The following is a 20,042-nucleotide window of genomic DNA, read 5'->3' as shown; positions in this document are numbered from 1 at the left end:
CAGGGAAAGAAAGGCACACTGAGTCAGGGCTCTTCATCCCAGTTCATCATTACATTTAACCCACGTCTAAAGAGGATCTGCTGGATGGTTGGCATAGATAACACAGCTTTCATGGCGCCATGATATTCACCATCCAACTGTAGCTGCTGCTCAGCTCTTTGTCCAAGCTGGCAGGCTTTACACAGTTATGAAAATGAGCTGGGTGCATTGAGACCACTAACAATAGACGACATGGGGAGTGGGGGGGTGAAGGCTAGCTGGGCAAACACCGAGCAGTGCCTCTGGGGTCTCTAATTATAAAAGAGTAGGCAGCAGATTTGGAGAGACCGTGATTAGATCTAGGCTTATTTGTCTGGTTTTTTGGACAGGGCGACTGACGGCCGTTTAACCCTGCAGCACGGAGGGTGACAGGGGTCCAGGTTCTGGTCCCGGGGGAGTCAACGAGGGCAAATCAGTTAAAATAATTTGAATCTGAGACTGACAAATGCCTGACGTGAGTGTCTCCGTGCGACATCTGCAGACGTGCCGGATGCGACCGGCGGGTTGGGCTGCACGTTCTTAGATCTTAATAATATACGTCACTTGAATCAAGGCAGGTTTTAAATGCAGATCAAATCTAATGGAGAGGACTGATAAAACAATGACCTATCTAGAAATATGATTTTGTAAACGTAAATACCTCTTGAGTTTGCTTTTTGAACCTAAACATCCTTTGGATAAAACCCAGTGAGCACTGGCTCCCTGTATCTCAGAGAATAGACTTTAAAATACTTCTGTTAGTCTATAAATCCTTAAATGGCTTAGCACCTAAATACATCACAGACTTGTTATCAGTGTATCAACCCTCCAGACCACTAAGGTCGTCAGGCTCCAGTCTACTCCACATACCTAGAACCAGAACTAAACATGGAGAAGCAGCATTTAGTTCCTATGCTCCGCTTATCTGGAACAAACTTCCAGAAAACTGTAAAAGTGCGGAAAGCCTGAGTTCTTTTAAATCAACATTAAAAACACATTTGTTTAAAATTGCCTTTGACTGTTCTAGTTAAACAGTTTTACTGTTTTTAATGTTCTTTTTTGTTACTACATTCTATCCCTACTTGCTTTTATTCTATTTTCTATCTACATATTATTATTTTGGTATATCTTAATCATGTAAAGCACTTTGTATTGTCTTGTACTGAATTGTGCTATATAAATAAATTTGCCTTGCCTTGCCTTCCCCTCCACCTACGCATTTCCACGGCAGCTGGGAGGAAAGTAAGCAAGCCAACAAGTCAGGGGACTCTGAAGGGAAATGATTTCACCAGGGCAGGCGGGATGTGGCCTTCTGACCTCCTCCCTCTGCAGCCCAGCTACCGTTCTGTTTGCCTCTGAACGCTTTCCTAACGTGAGACACCTCTGGGCAGCGGACGTGGTCCTTACGGCTTTTAACGACTCAGTTCAGGGGGGGGCAGAGAAAGCGCGCTGCCTCGGTCAAACCGGCAGGCGCACCTTCTCGTGTTTCAGGCGCCGGGGCCGAGCGTTACCTTGCCGAAGGGCCCCGCGCCGGCGTTGGAGCCGAACAGGCCACTGAAGCGGCTGGCGGCGCGGTTCTTCCAGCTGTCCGGCCCGGCCCCGACGCTGGGCAGCGAGCCGCCCAGCTGTCCCAGGGCGTCCGGGGTGGGAATGTTGGTCTCCCCCAGGAACTCCGTCATGTTCTTCCTCCGCCGCGCCTGACCCTGAGAGGGACACACAAAATACAAAAAAAAAAAAAAAAATTGCATGATGTACAACAAACAAAGAGAAAGTGAAACGAGCTGATTTCTTATCTGCAATTGTGTCATTTCCAGAGAAAACCAGAGATTCCAGTCAGGCAAGGAAGGAGACATTGGCGGAATGAGAAAAATACACAAAGACAGGATGAGCAGGAAATCGAGGGGAATTTTTTTGGGGGGGCGAAGGATGACATCAACGGGACGGCTAAAGCCATCCTCATGGTCTGAAACAAACAGGAGAGGGAAGAACTGCCACTTCCTCACAGCCAACGCTCTTGACATCACAAGGAGCAGCCGGGGGGGGGGGGGGGGGGGGGGGGGGGGTTGTTCCATCGGAACAGACGGACAGAGTCTGGACATTGTTCCCCCGTCCATTGTTACCCTGTCAGCAGGCCCTGCTGCAAGTCCCGCTCCGGCAATCTCTGTCCACTTTACGAGCCGCAGCAAAGCAAATAAACAGGGCCCACCTCGGTATCGAAGGAAGCAGTTGTTTTTGTCGGAGTGTCAGTGCTGAGGAATCTGCTGTTGGTGGCGGTGTGTGTGTGTGTGTGTGTGTGTGTGTGGCGGGGGGGGAGGCAATGACCCTCACCCCATCAAACAAACTATGGGGAGATTTTACATTCCTGGACACTGACACCGTAGCTGAAACCGGCCGGCCATTCCAACAAAATTGTTTAACAGACCCCCCCCCCCCCCATGACTAAACACTCACAAGCAAACACACTATGCAGTCAAAACATTGGATACAATACCCCCCCCCCACCCCCTCAGACATGAAGGGATGCTTTAAGCATCACGCCTGACACAATTAAGAACATTATTTTTTAAATTACTGTTGCAAATCTGTAATTAAACAGGATTTAAGAATTCAATGCAGAGAACTAAATCTAAAAGTTTCTTGTTTTTCACACATTGCTTTAAACCAACCAGTCCAAATGTTCCCTTTTTTCTGAATTGTGACCTACAGGTTCTAATTTTTTTTTAGGGCTATAAGAATTGAGCATTTTTTTTAATTGTGCTGCAGGGTCCTTAATAGGGGCATTAATATTGGGCTCCAACAGAAAATAAAGGAGCAACAAGATTATCTGAAATAAAGCATCAAAGCAAACATCCCTAAGTTTTACATTATTTTGCTAAAAGTAACAACAAAGACCATGCAGCTTGGTGACACATTTACGGAGTGAAAAAAAGTAGGTGTTTAGAGCATGGACTAATGATTTGTACCTCACTGCAATAATAGTAACAGTGAAGATAAAGAATATTTAAAAATTCATCATAGCTTTCTCTGGTAATGGATCTTTCCCTGCATACAGCCAGAGCCCCACACGGACATAAAACGGCTCTAAAAATAAAGTTTGTGGATCATCACAAAGCCAGTCTTAGTGCACCAGTTGTGCAAGTGCATTGCTGGAATCAGAATCGTGCACGCGAACAAGGACGTTCCACTTTGAAGAAATGTTAAAAATAAAAGAGAGAGAGAGAGAGAGGTATTAGATTAATCCGTTCAAACTATTAGCCTTTGTGTGTCTTAGAATATGCTGGATTTGGAAACGTAGGGAGTCTAGGTAAAGAGTTTAGGTAAAAGTAAACGTCTTGAAAATACAGATGCTACTGGTGCTTTAGCAGCTGCTGTAATAATGACCATAATATGCAAAACCAGGTGAAGTACATGCTGATCCTGGCTTGGTATCAAGATAATGAACCCAGTTTGTGCAGCTACAGCTCGCTATCACAACGTATGCGGCCCAGTCTGCTCCTGGTGTAAATAACTAAGACCTGGAATGGCAGAAACGCAGAATGCTGCCATCTTCTTAGATTATTCTTAAAGAAAATATTATGACAGGCAGAAGAATTGCCAAGCCAGATCAAAATTTTACAGAAACCAAGGATCAGCAATTGGACACAAAAATCTGGGGGGTGCATCTCTAGAGATGAAGGGAAAAAGCGGTCAATATCGGTCACTGGTGGATTGATTGCACTAGTGTTACATACACAGTTGAATCAATAAAGTAAACGTGAGTAGAGGATCTTCTGGACCATGATGCAACCTTATGTTCTTTCAACTGAGACAAAAGATTCCCAAAGAAGAGGAACAATGTAACTAGTAAGAGACGGTCCGTCTCTTACTAGTTACAGAAAAAAAGAACATTCGCTTCCAATTCAGTGACAAGGAAACCAAGCTGAGCCACTTTTGGGTTTCTTTTAACAAGTGGGAGAGGACACAGGTGTTAGGAAGTCCACACGGTGTGAAAGACAAAAAAATCTGGACCATTTCCCAGTGAGATCATAGCATTTAAACCACCATTTCCTCCACGGATGAATGGAGACAACACATTTTCTTCTATGAGTTCAAAAGGCTTCCACAGATTGAGCCAAGGCCTGGAAGTTGTAATTAAACAGAGGAGAAAAGTTACATTTCCCACCATAGTAATAGCGCTTACCATTGAAGCCAGAGGCATGTCAAAAGTAACAAAAACCATCCTAATCTTGCAGAGGGGTTCATGGATTGCAGCACATCCTTACACCAGCTGCTGCTCTCACTCAGCCTCTCGTCTCCTCCTGTTCCACTTCCACCGTCGGGACTCGCGTACATCCACGGCGACCCGGTCAGCTCTTGTGACGGCGACCGATTACTCTGACACAGTCCTGTTATTTCCCTAAAGACACTTCAGTGTGGCTCGATCCAGAGGTGACACGCTCCAGATGACAAGGCCCAGTCCAGTTCCTCTCCCCGATTAATCTGCGTCCTGTCCGGTTGTCCCAACGATCAGACGTCAGACCTGCTCACTGATCCGTCCACAGCACGCTTACATTTGGCCTGAAGTCATAGCAACCTGGAGGATCCTGCCTCATTGTGCTGGCCAGGAAAAAGGAGGCTCTGGAGGAGGCTGATCTTAAAATCTGGAGGCGGAGTCAGAGTGACAGCTTGCAGGGAGCTCCCCGGTTCAAACAGCCATCCCGGTGCTTCCGACGATGACAAATGCTCCGTTTGGCACGTTCAACGAGCAAACATGCCGCCTGCTTCTTGTAAAACGGACCTGTTTCCATTTTTTCAAGATGAGTACTACCTCAAGGAAGAAACTCAAAAAAAAAAAAAAGTTCACAGGCTTGAGCATGTCATTTTTTTTTATGACACGTCCACCCCGAGGCATAACACTCTTTGTTCTCGGCACTGCCTGTTTTTCTAAGAGACCTTTGAACAATGCCACGCTAGACGGCAAAAACAAGGGAAGAAATTTCCAAAGTAATGGCCAAACAGGAAACCCCCTTTGTTTACTTGTTTCAGCACATTTAATCGACTGTCGAAGCACAATAGATAAGCACAATGAGCTCCCCAAGTCTTCCATCAGCAGCAGAGAAGTCTGAGAGCCTTCCAGAGCTGAGAAGAGCAGCAGTATACCTCAAATATATGCATGGACATATTCTTCAAACTATTGAGGATGTTTCGTTGGGTCAGCATGTTCAATAGCTCATGAGCCCTCTTGAACTAACATTAAGCGACCGTCTTCACGCCTGTTTTGAGTCTACAGCGTAAACCTGTCAGTCAGAGCAGAGGATAATATAATCCTAAAGTTTTCTTCATTTAAATCCCGTGGTTCTCAAAGCACCATGCTACCAGTTACTAACAATTAATGCATTAGTGCCACAGTGCTTGGCTATTGTGAGCCATTTGGTTATGTGATTAAAAAACAATTTGTCCATTGGCAGCCAATTATGAGCTAGATTATTGTGCGATTCATTTTTAGCTTAAAATTTACCAGAACGATTCCCTGAAGTCAGAATTCTGAGTAGAAAAGCAGGCGGCCTCTTAAAAACGTTAACCTGGAAATCCAATATAATATAAAACTTGGTGATAAATCCAGATAAATACTTTTCTTTACATCGTTTTTGAAGATCCTACTAATTATGTTATTTTGTGAACATGGGGATTTACAACATTATTAGCTTTCATTGCTAATATTAGCATAGTGATTTTCACTTTTTGTAAGAACCACTTAACTATATGCTAAGGTTGCCAAATAATACTCTGACTGTCCACAATTTTTAAACTAAATTTTTAGGAATTAAACCATGACTGTTTGTTGTCAAAAAGAATAAAAACTTGTGCATTGGAAAAATGGTTGAAGGATAGAATGTATTCATGTATTTAATTTATACTCAGAATCTGAAATGTCCAAGTTAATTATATTAACAAGAAGGTCAGAAACCAGAATTTTTAGTGGGAAAGTTGGACGTTTCTCACCAACCGACCTCAAAATCCAACATGGCTGCCTCCATAGAAAACATGATGATAGCCCTACTCAAACAACATTATCACACAATTATATTTCAGTATTTGAAGGGACAACATGCAGAGATCTACATTTGCATTGCTAACAGTAGTTAGCCTGGTCTGTTAACCTGCAGCTTAAAATGACTTGGATTTTTTTATTTGTTTGTGTTATTCATATGAACAAAAACAAATTCTTATCCCTTTGATTAGCTTCCAATCGATCAGAATCAGATTTAATCGGCACGTGGCTTCATACAACAAGGAATCTGACTTCAGTTCCGCTGTGCTCTCAATGTAGACATTTGAAGTACTATAATATTCCTATAAGTAATATTTTTCTTGTAAATATCAACATATGGATTTTCAACAAAATTGAATTGAGAAAGCTTCCTGGAGAGGAAACGAAACGTCTTCAACTACGGAAAACAAGTCCAGTTGCTTTGTTTTTCACTTATTTTGGAATGACCATGACCTGGATGACTGAGAATCTTCACCAGCATTTTCAACAAAAGAGGAAGAGATGGTTGGATTGGTGCAAATAAGCATGTATGAATCCAGGTAGTCTGTTAAGTGTCCATCAGAGAGACAGCATGTAGGAGGAAACCGTCTCTGTGGCAGCAGGCTTTAGCAAATATTGCTCTGTAGCGTCGACCTGAAGTAAAAGGCTAAACCGTGTGTGTGCAGGACATGTGGGGTCTGCAGAGACGTTAGCTGCCCTCTTCCTGACCCTTGACCTGTGCAGGTCCAAGAAGCGGGGCAGGTCGGCCCTGATTGTCTTCTCTGCAGACCTAATTGTTTGTTGCCATCTAGAGCCATCTTATTTGGTGGATCAGTGTGCTCAAACAACTCATCTTTTTGTCTTGCTCAAGCCAGTTTTTGCCCAGCACTGCGGCTAGCTTTTCGTTTACCACTAAAAGGCAACCACAGGGAACCATGACGTTTGCAAAATGTTGACTGGAGCACCTTAAATTGGGATTTTATATCAATCCCAGATCAATGTCTAACGTGAAAGGCACCAACAGGCATTGCTGCTCCACTGCTGTCCACATCAGTTTGTACTGCAAATTTCCTCCTCCACCCTGATTCGCTATTTTGAAACGATTCTTTTAACTTAAGCAAATCATAGTTTAGGTCGTTGGAAGTTCGTAACTCTACATCCCAGTTAGATTATTTGCATTTATTTGCAATCATCTTGCAAACTGCACCAATTTTTCCTCATTCGGGTACCACGATAAGATGTCCAGGTATAACCAAAATGTTCTGTTATTTGTTTGGACCAGATTATATGTTGTGTCACTAGTACTGCTTGAGAACCATGGTCGTAGTGTGTTGGTTAACGATATCAAACTGCACCCACAGTCTAATCTTATCTGCTGTGGTTTGTGGCATTAACCTTGGCCTGGAAAAAGAAAAAAAAAAAATCTTTAAAGAGAGACCAGATTGTATTAAGTGGTGAAAAGAAATCTGCTTCAACCCCCATCTACGACCTCTTGCTATCCCCTCACTCTCCGGCTGTCACCCCCCCTCTAAGCCTGTCACCTCCCTGCCTTCACGGTAGTCAACTGATAACAGTGGGCTTTGATCATGGGGGGGTGATTAACGATCGGAAAACAGTGCGACAGTGACTTTCCTGAGAACTCAGATCCACATTGACATCCACACGTACGCGCTACGAGTGGACGACCAGGAAACTGGAACCCTAAGAAGCCCAATTAGTCTGCATATGTACAGGACGAGCAGAACAGCACTAGCAGTACATTTAAAGCTCACAACAAAGCAAAAAGTCATCTAAACTAGTTAGATTTCACAAGCTCCCATTTGTATTATTATAGAAATTTTAAAAAGGGATTTCTTACGACAGAAACTGAAGTTTTTCTTGCATTTTTCCACCTGTACTGCTTGGTCAAACAGTGTCTGCAAATTGGCTCTGGGACAATTCAACATTAATATTTTATTAATTCCTTGTAGAATTTAAGAAGTCAGTGGTCAGTTTCTTTTTCTTTGTAGTGAATGGGCTTAATGGATTATAAATATAATACCGCCAAATTTGAAATATAAACCAATTTAATAGAACTTTTATCTAGGAAGACATTGCCTGTTGCCTTATTTTCATTTGCAGTGAATATGACCCCAGTCCAAATAAAACAATGCCTTTCTGGTAGATATTATAACACAGAGACACTCAACCACATTTCCATACAGCAGACTATAAGATAAAAAAAATAAGTTATCTGTTAAAGTTTGTACCAATAAAAGCAATGTCAGGATCAAATGCCACGTAAACAAATGCCTTTTTTATACCAATGCGTGAAATGACCAGCACTCCTGCAAGTCTCTCACCTTAGTGTCATTTGCCTGTTGTCTTGTGACGGGACTCTGAGGCGGCGACTCTGGGATCTCTGGGTCCAGCTGCAGCAGGTCCCAGCTGTGCCAGGATGTCAGACGACTAAAACGAACCATTTTCCCAAGAAATAATTAAATAAATAAAAAATCCTATGGAATCCTAGGCTTCGATTTATTTAGATGTTCCGAGATCAAGGCAAACGCCATAAGTCAGGACAAACCCATGTGTCCAGGAAAGTGCATAGAGAGGAGAGCCCTGTAAGGTAGTGCTGTTTCTTCGCCTGTGTGGCTGCTGGTTTACCTGAGCGTGGAGATAAGGTGTGCTGCAGGTCAACGGTCACACAAACAATTATAAAAGGTGTGTTTGAGCCTTGCGGTAATCTCCACCTTCAGGCATCAGGGGAAAGCCTGTCTTCCAGGCTCTTTCCCTTCAATACACACAAACAAAAGCACTCACAACTGTGTTTTTGTTTAGCTCCTCCCACAAAAAAAAACACAGATATCTACTAACACCAAACATAATTAGATGTCAGCAGGCAGAGGTAGTTTCATGCATTTCCCATTACTAAAGTAATGAAAGACCGAGCTACCAAACAGTCATTAACCCGTTCCCACGCAAGCAGTGACTGGACAAACTGGATTCTGAAAGCAGAAACGAGTGAAGGGAATCCAATTTTAGACCCAAACAGAGACGATGACGGGGTTGATTCCCAATGCTTTGGATTGTGAAGGAATTTCAATCCATTATTTACAAGAAAGCAATAATTACAAATGACAATCTGTGTCTAGTTCTGACGAAGAGCCGTTAACACGCCTTGTTCAAATCTATTTAAAAAGATGCCGTGTTGTTTTTGGACTGGTTTTACATAAATCAGAGCAGACGTTAGGGATGCATTTTTTGTTTTTACGTTTTTCACAGAGTCAACCAGCGGTACAGTGCAGTGAAACAGTGTCTGCCCATCACAGATTTCTTCTATTTTTGCTTTTTAGTCGCACTCAAATGTTTCAGATCGGACAAATTTTATCAGACAAAGATAGTTTAAGTTGATTAAAAACAACTTTAAAATCTTATTTGTCATCCTTGACGGCAGCAACTGCCATCTAGCATTTGGAAAAACCAACATTCGCTCTTTTAAACCACTGTGGAGAAATATTTACCCACTCTTTTTGGCTAAAATGTTTAAATTCAGCTACATTGGGGAGGCTTTGAGCATTAATAGCCTGTTAACGCAACTCAACTGGATTCCAGACTTTAACCGTGCCAAGCCAAAACTTTTATTTATTTGTTTTTTTAGCAGGGGTGGAGGAGTTGGTGTGCTTTTGATCATTGTGCTGCTTCATTTGAGCTAAAGACCACAAACTGATGGCTGAAATTTCTTCTTCAGGACTTTCTGGTAGAGAGGAGGAGTCATGGTTCCAAGCAGCCCAAGACCATCACACTTCCAACATTATGCTTAGTCTGGATAGCCTTTTGCTCATTAATGAGTGATCTGAAAATTGCTATTGGTAATTTTGATTATGTTTGATGATCTGAAACATTTGCGTGTGCGACAAAAAAAAAAAAAAATCTGCAAGGATGCATATAACCTCATCTTCACGGCAACACTACATCTCATTTTCAGTTGGCTTTAATGATCATGGCTTACAGTTAATGAAAACCCCAAGCCAGTTATATGCCAAAGCTACTGCTGAAGAAGTTACAGAATGTAGCGTCCAAACATATTCGTAGGGGATTAGGTGAAAGGAAAAAGGGTGAAAACAAAAAGGTCACGAAACCAACAGAGACCCTAACCCTAAGCACAGCCCACCTGTCAATGAGGCTGTAAATCAGAATCAGCTTTATCGGCAAAGACTGTGTTCAAAAGCAAGGACCTGCGATGGCACTGTGTAAGCACTCAGAGAGGGACCCCTTGTGTTTCAGTAAAGATCTTCAAGTCATCTGCACCAACCTGGTGCAGTCTGACCGAAGCAGGCTGAGCAATCGTACCTTGAATAAACGTTAATCGGATCCATCCCAGTTTTTTAAGGTCACCGAGTGAGTCAAGTTGCTGGCTGCAGAAAGAGAAAGTGTCACTTGGAGGCCCATGTGAGACACATTACTGACCTATATGGAATAATGCATGCATGTCCAAAGTCCAGCCCGGAGGACATTTGCGGCCCCTGGACTGATTTTTTTGTGCCCCAACTGCTTTCCAAGAAAGGTTTGGTCCACCAGCACAGATAGCTGATGCAGATGGAAACTTTTAATTTTTATTGTGGCATAAATTATTACCAGGTTAGATATTATAACTGAAAATGTTAGCTACAACACAAGGTATTCATCCTTCAATAACCACACTTTTTGGATTCTCTTTAATCTCATAGTAAATAGGATTATATCTGAGGACTTTAACTCACATGCAAACGCTTGTGCATTGTGAATTCATTTATTAAAATTAGCTAAATACAGGCAGTGTTTTCAAAGAAATACTGGCATAAATCCTGTTCTTTATGTTGCCAGACCAGAAATAATTTTTTATTTTTTTTTCAACCGGGCCTAAAATGATTTGCACAATGGGTGACCATATTTTAATGAAGCAAATAAGCAAAACCTGTTTTTTTTTTTACTTTGGATCTACAATTATTAACACATCCCATTATTTAAAAAAATCTATATATAGATTTGGTCATTTTTCAGATCTTTTTTTAATACTTTTTTTGGCCCTCGAGTACAATTTCAGGACACCAGCCAAAAAGTTTGGACCCCCCTGGTGTAATGTATCGCGTGAAAACAGTCCATCATCCAGTAACAGCAGGCAATTAATAACAAACGCCACCGCCAGCGTCTTCTGCCTGCCAGAAGGCTAAACAGGCCGAGCAAACAGAGGCCATGAATGCTAAATAAAGTGCCTTTAAAATTACAAAACTATAGTGTGTCATCTGTTGACATCCACTGTTGCTTTGGGTGTTTTGTTTTACTGTACATTCACAGCCCTGAAGGCTTTTAGGTGCTTTTGTCACAACTGAAAAATTTCCCCAGTACAGTCACGTAAAAGCAACAGTATCTACCGGTCCTGTTTGTTACACACCAAACTCACCCAGCCCTGAGGCAGAGCCACGAGTTTCAGTATTGTGTGGTGTCAGGAGGCAACAATTCATTATTAATCATTATTAATCATCACCCAACTATTGATTTTTTTTTTTTAATATGGGCAAATAAAGAGGTTTTTCAGGCACAAGAACAACATCACTTAGAGCTTTCATTGTTTAACTTAACAGAAACAGATTATTTATTTTGAAGACTTAGTCACGAGAGAAAGAAAGCTTTTATGACTCTTAGTATAGTCACTGGGAGTAAATAGTTGATGCTTTCATATAATTTAAGGGACAGGTTAGCAGCCAGGGTTTTGACAGTTTGTTACTTTGGAGTATACAGGTACATTATAACAAAATGACAAAGCAGAAAGACATCAGCAATGACCTTAGAAAAGCAATTTGGTTGCTCATTAGTCCAAGAATTGCCATTTCCAAACAATTTAAAGCCCATCATTCAATAATAAGAGAAAAAAGAAAGAAGAAGGAATGGATTTACCAGGACGGTCAGACCATGCAATGCTCAGAGACTGCAGGGTACATTAAGTGTTTAAGTCCATGACAGTAAAATTAAAAAGACTGGAGACTTTTGGCTAATTTAGAAGGGTTACCAAGAGGAAGCCCTTTTGTCCAACATGAATGTGGCCAAATGACCTAAATTTGACTCAAGAAAATAATTAAAGGTGTTGCAGTGGCCTAGTCAAAGCCCAGTCCTGGTCCTCACTGACATGATGCATCAGGTCTTTCACACAGCTTAAAAAAAAATGAGACCAAATTCCTTAACTGTGACTGAGACACAGAGTTATGCAGAAAAAACAAACTACTGGTCATACAAACAAAAGAACAATGGCGTTTATTTTTTTCCCCCCCCAACAAAAAAAACTAAGATCAGTCCAGACAGCCTGGCATGACAGTTTATATCTTACTGATCAAAACTACACCGAAGTTCTTCAGAGGTTCCACTAGTACCAAAAAGTATTAAGCTAAAGTGCATGCAACACTTTCCCAAGTGTTAGGGGAAAGTGATTTATTGAAGGTCTGAACCCTGACACACATATGGAAGATCCATTAAACGACAGAGCCGCTCCTGGGAACGCCAAAAGCCTCCGACTGAACCCGTAACGTGAGCCCGATCACTGTGATCCGTACCTCTGGATCAAATAATGCCACTGTGGGTTTACAGCCACCACCCTGGCAGATGCCTGATTTACATGGCAGACTCAAGGAGAAGCCACTCATGTTTTTGCTAACTGCTCCATGGCAACTGATAGATGTGAGTTTTATGAGCCAGCCAACAGAGAGAGAGAGCAAAGATCAATGTACTGGACACGCTTATTAACCATCCCTGGGCTCCAGACGACTGAGCTATCTTTATGACGACTATAAAGCGCACTCAGTTTCAGTTTCTTGAACAGGGAAATAACTGGCATCATTAACAATTGTGTAAAACATCTTTACTTCATCCGTTTAATCCATTCTTCAATAATACTCTGACACTGAAAAAAAATCCACCCTTTGATTTATTTGTGTGTTTATATTATATTATATATATATATAAAAATTTTGCCTAAATATACTTCTTAAGTTGTTCACGGTATCAAAACCTAATTTATCGGCTTTTCGTTTAAGTTTAATATAACGACGATGGAACAGAAACACATTTCTCTTAACCACTATTCAAAACGGGAAAGACAGGAGCACATTCCATTCAAGCAAAGTGCCTTGCCCAGGGGCACACCACCATGCGAAAGGGAGGAGCTGAAATTAAACCCTCAACTCTCCGATTATAAGACAACTGCTTCGCCTACCGTATAAGGAAACAGCTACAACAAAGAACTTCCTTCATAAACCTACCAATATATTTACATTCAGAACTAATACATTTCTGAGATACATGAGGCTGGGCAAAGACAACCCCGGTTTATCTTGCCTCCAGTACGGAGGATGGATAATAAGACAGGTTTCAAAAAAACTGCCCTAAAATAAAAACTTAGGCTTAGGTCAATTAAGTTTAAGCTTTACAAAAAATAAAAAATTTAAAAAAAATTCCCCAGCTGGGTAAATGTACCGAATGCAAATGATGCTTCTTTAGCGCAAAGACAGATATATTTACATGTGCAGAGGATACTGTATACTGCGGGCTGTGAATACACAAGACACTGATCCATCCCTTCCAAATATGTATATAAACTGATCCGTTTGATCCAGTGGTGTGAACTAAACGTTTTATAGGGTTAATGACTTCACTTTAACAGATGTGTTACATCTCCTGCTCTGTGTCTGGAGAACTGGGCCTCTGCTTCTCCATTTGGCAAAGCTATGCGTAGCCGTGGCCAGCCACGTTAACCTTTTTGCCTGATGAATGTGGTGGACATTAGAATAAATTCTTTAATTAGACGTCAGACTGCAGAGAATAAAGGCTTTAAAGTTCAAATATGAGTTCCTTCATAGATAATGAATGAACTGCTACAACACAGACGGTGTCAAAAGATGGATTATTTAACAACGGAGGCACAAAGGGTCAGCAGCACATTACGAGGTCAATCAGCAGAACAGGAATGCATTTTTTGACCAATCAGAGGACTTGGCTGCATCAACAGAGCTCTCAGTAGCCAATCACAGCACTGACAGAGACTATAAACTGTAACATCCATACAATAAAAAAAAAAAATAAAAAAAAAAAACTGAAATGCAGATTCCAAAAGAGCACATCCTCTAAAACCTGGAGCAAGTTGGCGATTTCCTGCTAGGGAAATCTTTGAAGGATGCTGAGGCAGAGATGAAGAAAATCTACATAAAAATACAAACAGAAGCCTTGATTTAAGCTGTATGCAACTGTCACATTTACTTTGTTTCTGCTCATTTAGCAGAATCACCAGGAAACAAACTGAACAAACAGCGGCCCCTGCTGGCCAAAGAGTGAAGACAACTAACAGGAAACTGTTGAGCTTTTCCCGCTCCATTGATCCCCAGTGGAGCCATTTGTTTATCGTCATGTATGGCTGATATTTGTCTGAGATTTTCAAGCACCGCTTTCCTGAAGGGATTTTTTTATTTTATTTTTTTTATATTTTATTAAAACCGGAATGCAAGGCGCAACTAACTTTAGACAGGATGTATAAAAACATAAACACAATTGTCTCAACTATTTCTGGAGCTTAGAAAATGAGACTAATTTTACTCCATATAAAGTGTTTTTACATCTTTTTCAGTTTAAAGGCCTGCATGGGTTTATCCATGGGACAGGTGGGTTGTAGTTTTAGCGAAGGAGGTTATAAATATTTAAAGCATTGCATTTTCTGGTTCAACAGGGGGTGAATTTTCAATAATGTTTTATGCTCAATTCAATGAAATTCACCATAAACACTCACTGCCACTGCATTAGATAAATTAGTTCAAGTGATTATGAACAGAAATAGTGAACTAGAGTGCAGCAACTCAATGCATCTCGATGATGTGAAGACGATTGCTGTTCAAAGCATTACAAAGGGGAGTTTAATGACATTGAAGATGACATGATCGTTGGGGTCAGACAGCCTATAGAGTATTTCAGAAACTGTGAATTTCTGGGACTTTTATTCATGACCACGTCTCAGGTTTGCAGACTTTGAACGGCAAACTGAGGCCTGACATTCACACTGTGGCACCAAAAAATTTACAGCAAGAGATTGAGCCACTGCTGTCTAGGCGGACAAATTTTCATTTGAGCTGCAACATCCAGAGTACAATGAAAATATGACAAGAATAAAGTAAGGGGTGGGGTTAGTAAACATCTTCTGATGTCCTTCCAGCTGGATAAAGCAATGAGTAACCAACCCAGACTCTGTCAAACTGTTCACTTGAACCATGGAAGTGAGTTCACTGTACTCCAATGATCACCACAGGCACCAGGTTTCAAACCATCTGAGCACTCTTTAGAGATTTCTATCATGGACGTCCAGCCGAAAAATGCTGCAAGTTTGACAGGCGATCGTGTCAGTATGGAGCAAAGTCTGTGAGGCAAGTTTCTGCCACATTTCTGAACATGTGCCGAAAGGAAGGAAGGCAGTTCTGAAGGCAAGCATATTATTATAATATCCTAATTGATCATGGTTCGTGCTTTTATGGTGGGATTAAATATAATACAAGTAAATGTAGGGCCACCTTTGTACATAAATGTGACCATAAAAGACTGTTGGTTTAGTTAATAGCTTAATTAAGACAAGGCATTCACAATAAAATGATTTTATGGCTATCATAATATGACCTTGCACAACATCAGTGTGGCAAAGAACTACTCAGGCTTCGATATTTCACAGGATTCTACATGAATGAATGAATGAATGAAAACTTTATTGTCATTGTCACAAGAACAACGAAATTTAAAAAGTGCCATCGATCCGTGCATCAATCTTTTGCTTTTAAGTAATATATTCAGCACAAAATATTTAAATAATTACTGAAATGTTGGGGGGAAAAAAGCCCGGGTGCATGTTTTTTTAATGTCCTGCATCACTAAACAAAAATAATCAGTTTTGGTCTTGTTGGTGTTTAAACTATAGCATTGGAAAATGTTTCAGAAGTTCTAGTTACGTAAAAAAAAAATTATTTGCCATGTAAAGCTATTTGATGCACTGATGAACAAGTCCACAACAATATTTTCCTTCAAGCTATCGTTTATTTTAGGGATTATTTAAAGAGAAAAATTTAAAGTACATTGTTTTTCTATCTTTGAGTAGAACTAAATTAAATTGGAAGGCAGAACTCTTCATTTGTGGGCTAATTTCTGTTGTATCTGCAGTTTAATGAGTTTGCACATCTTTACTTCAACAGAAATATTCATTTTATCCAGTAGATTCAGCTTTTACCAGCTTAATTTGTCTTTTTCTAACATTTTGCTTCATTATACATGTACCTTTTTCCTTAAAGCAAACTTTAATTATGCACTTTGCCCCAACAACATTAAAGAAAATTGGCTAAACAATTTCTGTGGTGCCAAACAGATTGAGGTTTCTGCTAGATCACAGCCAGCCTGTCTCAGTTTATCAGAAGAAGACCATCACTGCCACCCTGAGGAATAAACTGGAATCATCTCTGACTGAAGCTCCACATCACCATGGGTAAAGCTGACAAGTCCTTACATGAACACTGACGAGGCACATCGACATTCTTTGACCAAAACCACTACATGTTCCTTGATGAGACAAATTAACAGATGAGACATGGTGACCAAACTACATTTTGCACGGCAACCTCCACTGTTTACGTCTCAGCTCAATGACTAACGCTTGACCGTTTACCTCCACAGATGGCAGGAAACCACTTTTACCGAGCCTCCACCTGTTCGCCCAGGGCAAGAGACATCTGTTTACAACTTGCACACGTAAATGCAAAATCCACCTCACCTTTGGGTAGATAGCTCTTGACTTTTAATTAACAACTTTGCTTTAAAGCTCTTAAAAAGCTTAGATCACAGGCCTGATTAGCCTGAACTTGAGCCAGTCATGAGAGAAGTGTGAAGTTAACTGTAGCAGCTTCAATAGGAAAACTATTTTCAATAATGGATTACATAAGAGCCAAACTAGATGTTGGGATTATTCCAACAGCAGATGAAAATGATAATAGGAGAATTGATGAAAATTTGGAGCATGTTAAGCTTTTTTTCCACATTTGGGTAGTTTGAGGTATTTAATAGCCTTGGTCTTTGTGTTTTATTTCATTATTTTGGGGCTTTCTTGTGTTTATTATATTTTTTACATTATTTATGTGTTTTTAGCAAATGGAAAAAGTTAATAGTTTTACGATTTATGTTTGCTAGGGATTTTGAGCTGAACAGAAGCCATGAAAACAGCTGTGAAAGTCTGAAAATACCTGAAGCAAATGGCATTTTTTTCGTATGCACAGGGCTATTTTAAAGCTATAGGTGGTAATCCTGTTCAGAAACACCATTATACTGGGTAAAATGGTCCTTCCATTCTGAAACTAGTTAATACATTATGTATTCACAAAAAGGAGTTTTAAAAAAAAAAAAATTCTCTGTGGGAGCTGCAGGCATGTAAACACTAACCGTTTGGTTCAAAGAATTTCTCAAAGATTTGTTCTTGCTCTCATTCATAGTGGTTATAAACTTAACCCCCCTCTGTCCATCAAGTCACCTTATCTGTTGGTTGTCCCACATGGCAATCATTCTGACGCGCTCATGTAACACCAGTGTCCGTACTCGTTCCCTCATAGCATCCGCTTGCTGGCTGTGCATGAGCACTTCTAGTGTTTATGTAGTTAGCTTCTGTTGATTATTGATTACTGAGCCGATGTGACAAGTGAATTTCTCCAATGTGAGATCAATAAAGCCTATCTTATCTTAGCAGCTACGTTAGCCGTTAGCTTAGCGGCTAGGTTGGCCGTTAGCTTAGCGGCTAGGTTGGCCGTTAGCTTAGCGGCTAGGTTGGCCGTTAGCTTAGCGGCTAGGTTGGCCGTTAGCTTAGCGGCTAGGTTGGTCGTTAGCTTAGCGGCTAGGTTAGCCATTCATTACAGCTCCGCTGCTCTCACCGTACACTTTGAACATGGCTGAGAGTCACAATAAGCATGCATGTTCAAGTTTATGACAAGAAGAGAAAGGCCTCAGTAAAAAGAAATAAGACCAGAGTGGATTTGGTAGAATTTTTTTACGAGATCCCCCTGAAGAGCAGTGAGACAGTGTGCAGTTATTCAAAAAGGGACTTTGGAAACTTCAGATAAAAAACAAACAAACAAAAAAAATCGGTAACCCTAGCTTTAAGAAAGTTCTCTGAAACTGAAGTTCCTCTTTGTGCCTTTGATGCTGATGTCTGGTGCTGCTCCTTTAAGTGTTTCAGTGTTACAACTCAGCTCCTGGTGTCCTTACATGCCACGGCTTGAACCCGTTGGCAGGCTGCCTCATTTCCAACCTTTATATTTGAAGCCAAGTAGATCAAGAGGCCTCTGTTAGCCTATTAGTGTCTCTCATCAGTTACAAAACAACCACTTCCTCTTGCTGCAGGAAGCGTGGAAGTAGCAGCGAGTGTTCCAGAGTAAAGGAATCACAACAGCCAGCAATAAAAAAAAGAAGAAATTCAACAAAAACAAAAAAAAAGAAATAGAAAAAGAAAAGCCAATCATGTTCCTCCCTGAAGGCACCTTTAAAGAACACGCACAGAAGTTCATGGAAAGTTACACATCAATTCCCAGAATTCAGCTGCAAGGATAGTGAAAATGGAAAACCATGAGGTCATGACGAGATCAAAATGAGCTCCTCAACAGTCCCGAGGTTTTATGGGACGGAAGGAAGAAAAGTGAAGTTATGGAAAAAAAATCAGAAAAAAGTGAAGCTGGGAGTGTTTGTGGTTGGGTTCAGTGTATGTTTTTTTGGAGAGCTGGGAAAGTTCAGTACAAGGAGCCGGAGAAGGGAGGTTCAGCTGTGACGAGCTGCAGTGTCGCGTGAAATAAAAACACGGCGTGGAGGGAATCGACACTCACCAACAGATCCATGCTTTCACGGCGTCCCAGAGACTCGTGGGCCACCTTCTCTCTGGTCGGGGTGAGGATGTAGGGGCTCTGACCATCAGGGGGCTTCATGATGGGCAAGCTGTGCGATCGGAAGTCTTTCACACCCTGCACCACCTTCAGCTCGTCACCGGGACGTGCTAGGCGTATGAAAACAGAAAACAGGTGTTAAAAATATATAAATGATTATGCAAGATGTGAATCTAAAAACATATTTGGAAAGAAAAAAAAAAAAAAACACGTGAATCAAGCATGTCTGCTGAGATGCACCAGCTTCAATTGTCTTCTATAAGAAAAACAATCCTACATTTCGTTACAGCTAGGGCAGAACAGCGACATTCTCCAGCTCTGACCACTGCTGTCTGATACAGAGTCTACCGCTTTAATCCTCTGAGTCAGTAGCTTTGACTCTAAACAAACTTTGTTAGTTTGTCTTTGTCGATCCATTTAAAGAAACAAATTAACAAGCTAGAGAATCTAAAATACCCTTTAAATCTGCTTAATTGATCACTTTGTAATCAACAAAACCTTTTGAGCAATTATGTATAGCCATCTTTTTCTGGGGCTTGTCCAAGATCCTACATAGTTTATTTTGAACCTGACGGAAAAATGAAAGAATAAAGGGAACAGAAAAATAAAACGATACGTATAATGAGAAATGTCCCACTATTCACAGGACAACAGCTCAATGTTATGCTCAAAACGGGGTAGGAGGAAATATAAGGCACTGTTTTTTTAAATAATGCATCTTAATTGAACTGCGTTCCAATTAGTGAAACAAGACAAAATGGCAGAGTTTATCCTTTGTTACTACCAACATTACGTTTTATTTATTCACACTGCACTTGACCTAAATTATATTAACAATTAAAAATAACCAATTAGGAAGCCTTGCTGACTTTAGATGTGAATAAATACAATGTGCAATTCTGCACCCGTATAGATAAACTGCAATTAAATTAATAAAAAATAATGTGAGCAGTCGAAACAATTCATGAACCTGCTTCAATAAGATGCTTGCTATATAAAACAAGTTGAAATGTGTGCAATAATCCCTGTATCACAAGGAAGAAAAAAAATCAATGTTTAAAATCTGT

General features: G+C 40.8%; 1 protein-coding gene across 4 annotated transcripts in view; it reads right to left on the bottom strand.

The window, feature by feature from the left end:
- Positions 1-20,042, bottom strand: part of plekhg5b (pleckstrin homology domain containing, family G (with RhoGef domain) member 5b) — a 110,831-nt gene that overhangs the window by 11,426 nt on the left and 79,363 nt on the right. For all 4 annotated transcript variants that reach the window (XM_021317026.2, XM_012863436.3, XM_021317009.2 and 1 more), the window contains 2 exons: positions 18,919-19,085; positions 1,530-1,721 (listed from right to left, as the gene is read on the bottom strand). In XM_021317026.2, the coding sequence (XP_021172701.2) occupies positions 1,530-1,721; positions 18,919-19,085 (359 nt within the window). The remainder of the gene's footprint in view (positions 1-1,529; positions 1,722-18,918; positions 19,086-20,042) is intronic.

The sequence above is a fragment of the Fundulus heteroclitus genome, chromosome 1 (genome assembly GCF_011125445.2).
Source record: "Fundulus heteroclitus isolate FHET01 chromosome 1, MU-UCD_Fhet_4.1, whole genome shotgun sequence".
Lineage (NCBI taxonomy): Eukaryota > Metazoa > Chordata > Actinopteri > Cyprinodontiformes > Fundulidae > Fundulus > Fundulus heteroclitus.
Note: the sequence above shows the minus strand (reverse complement) of the source record. Positions and strands in the feature narration are given on the sequence as shown.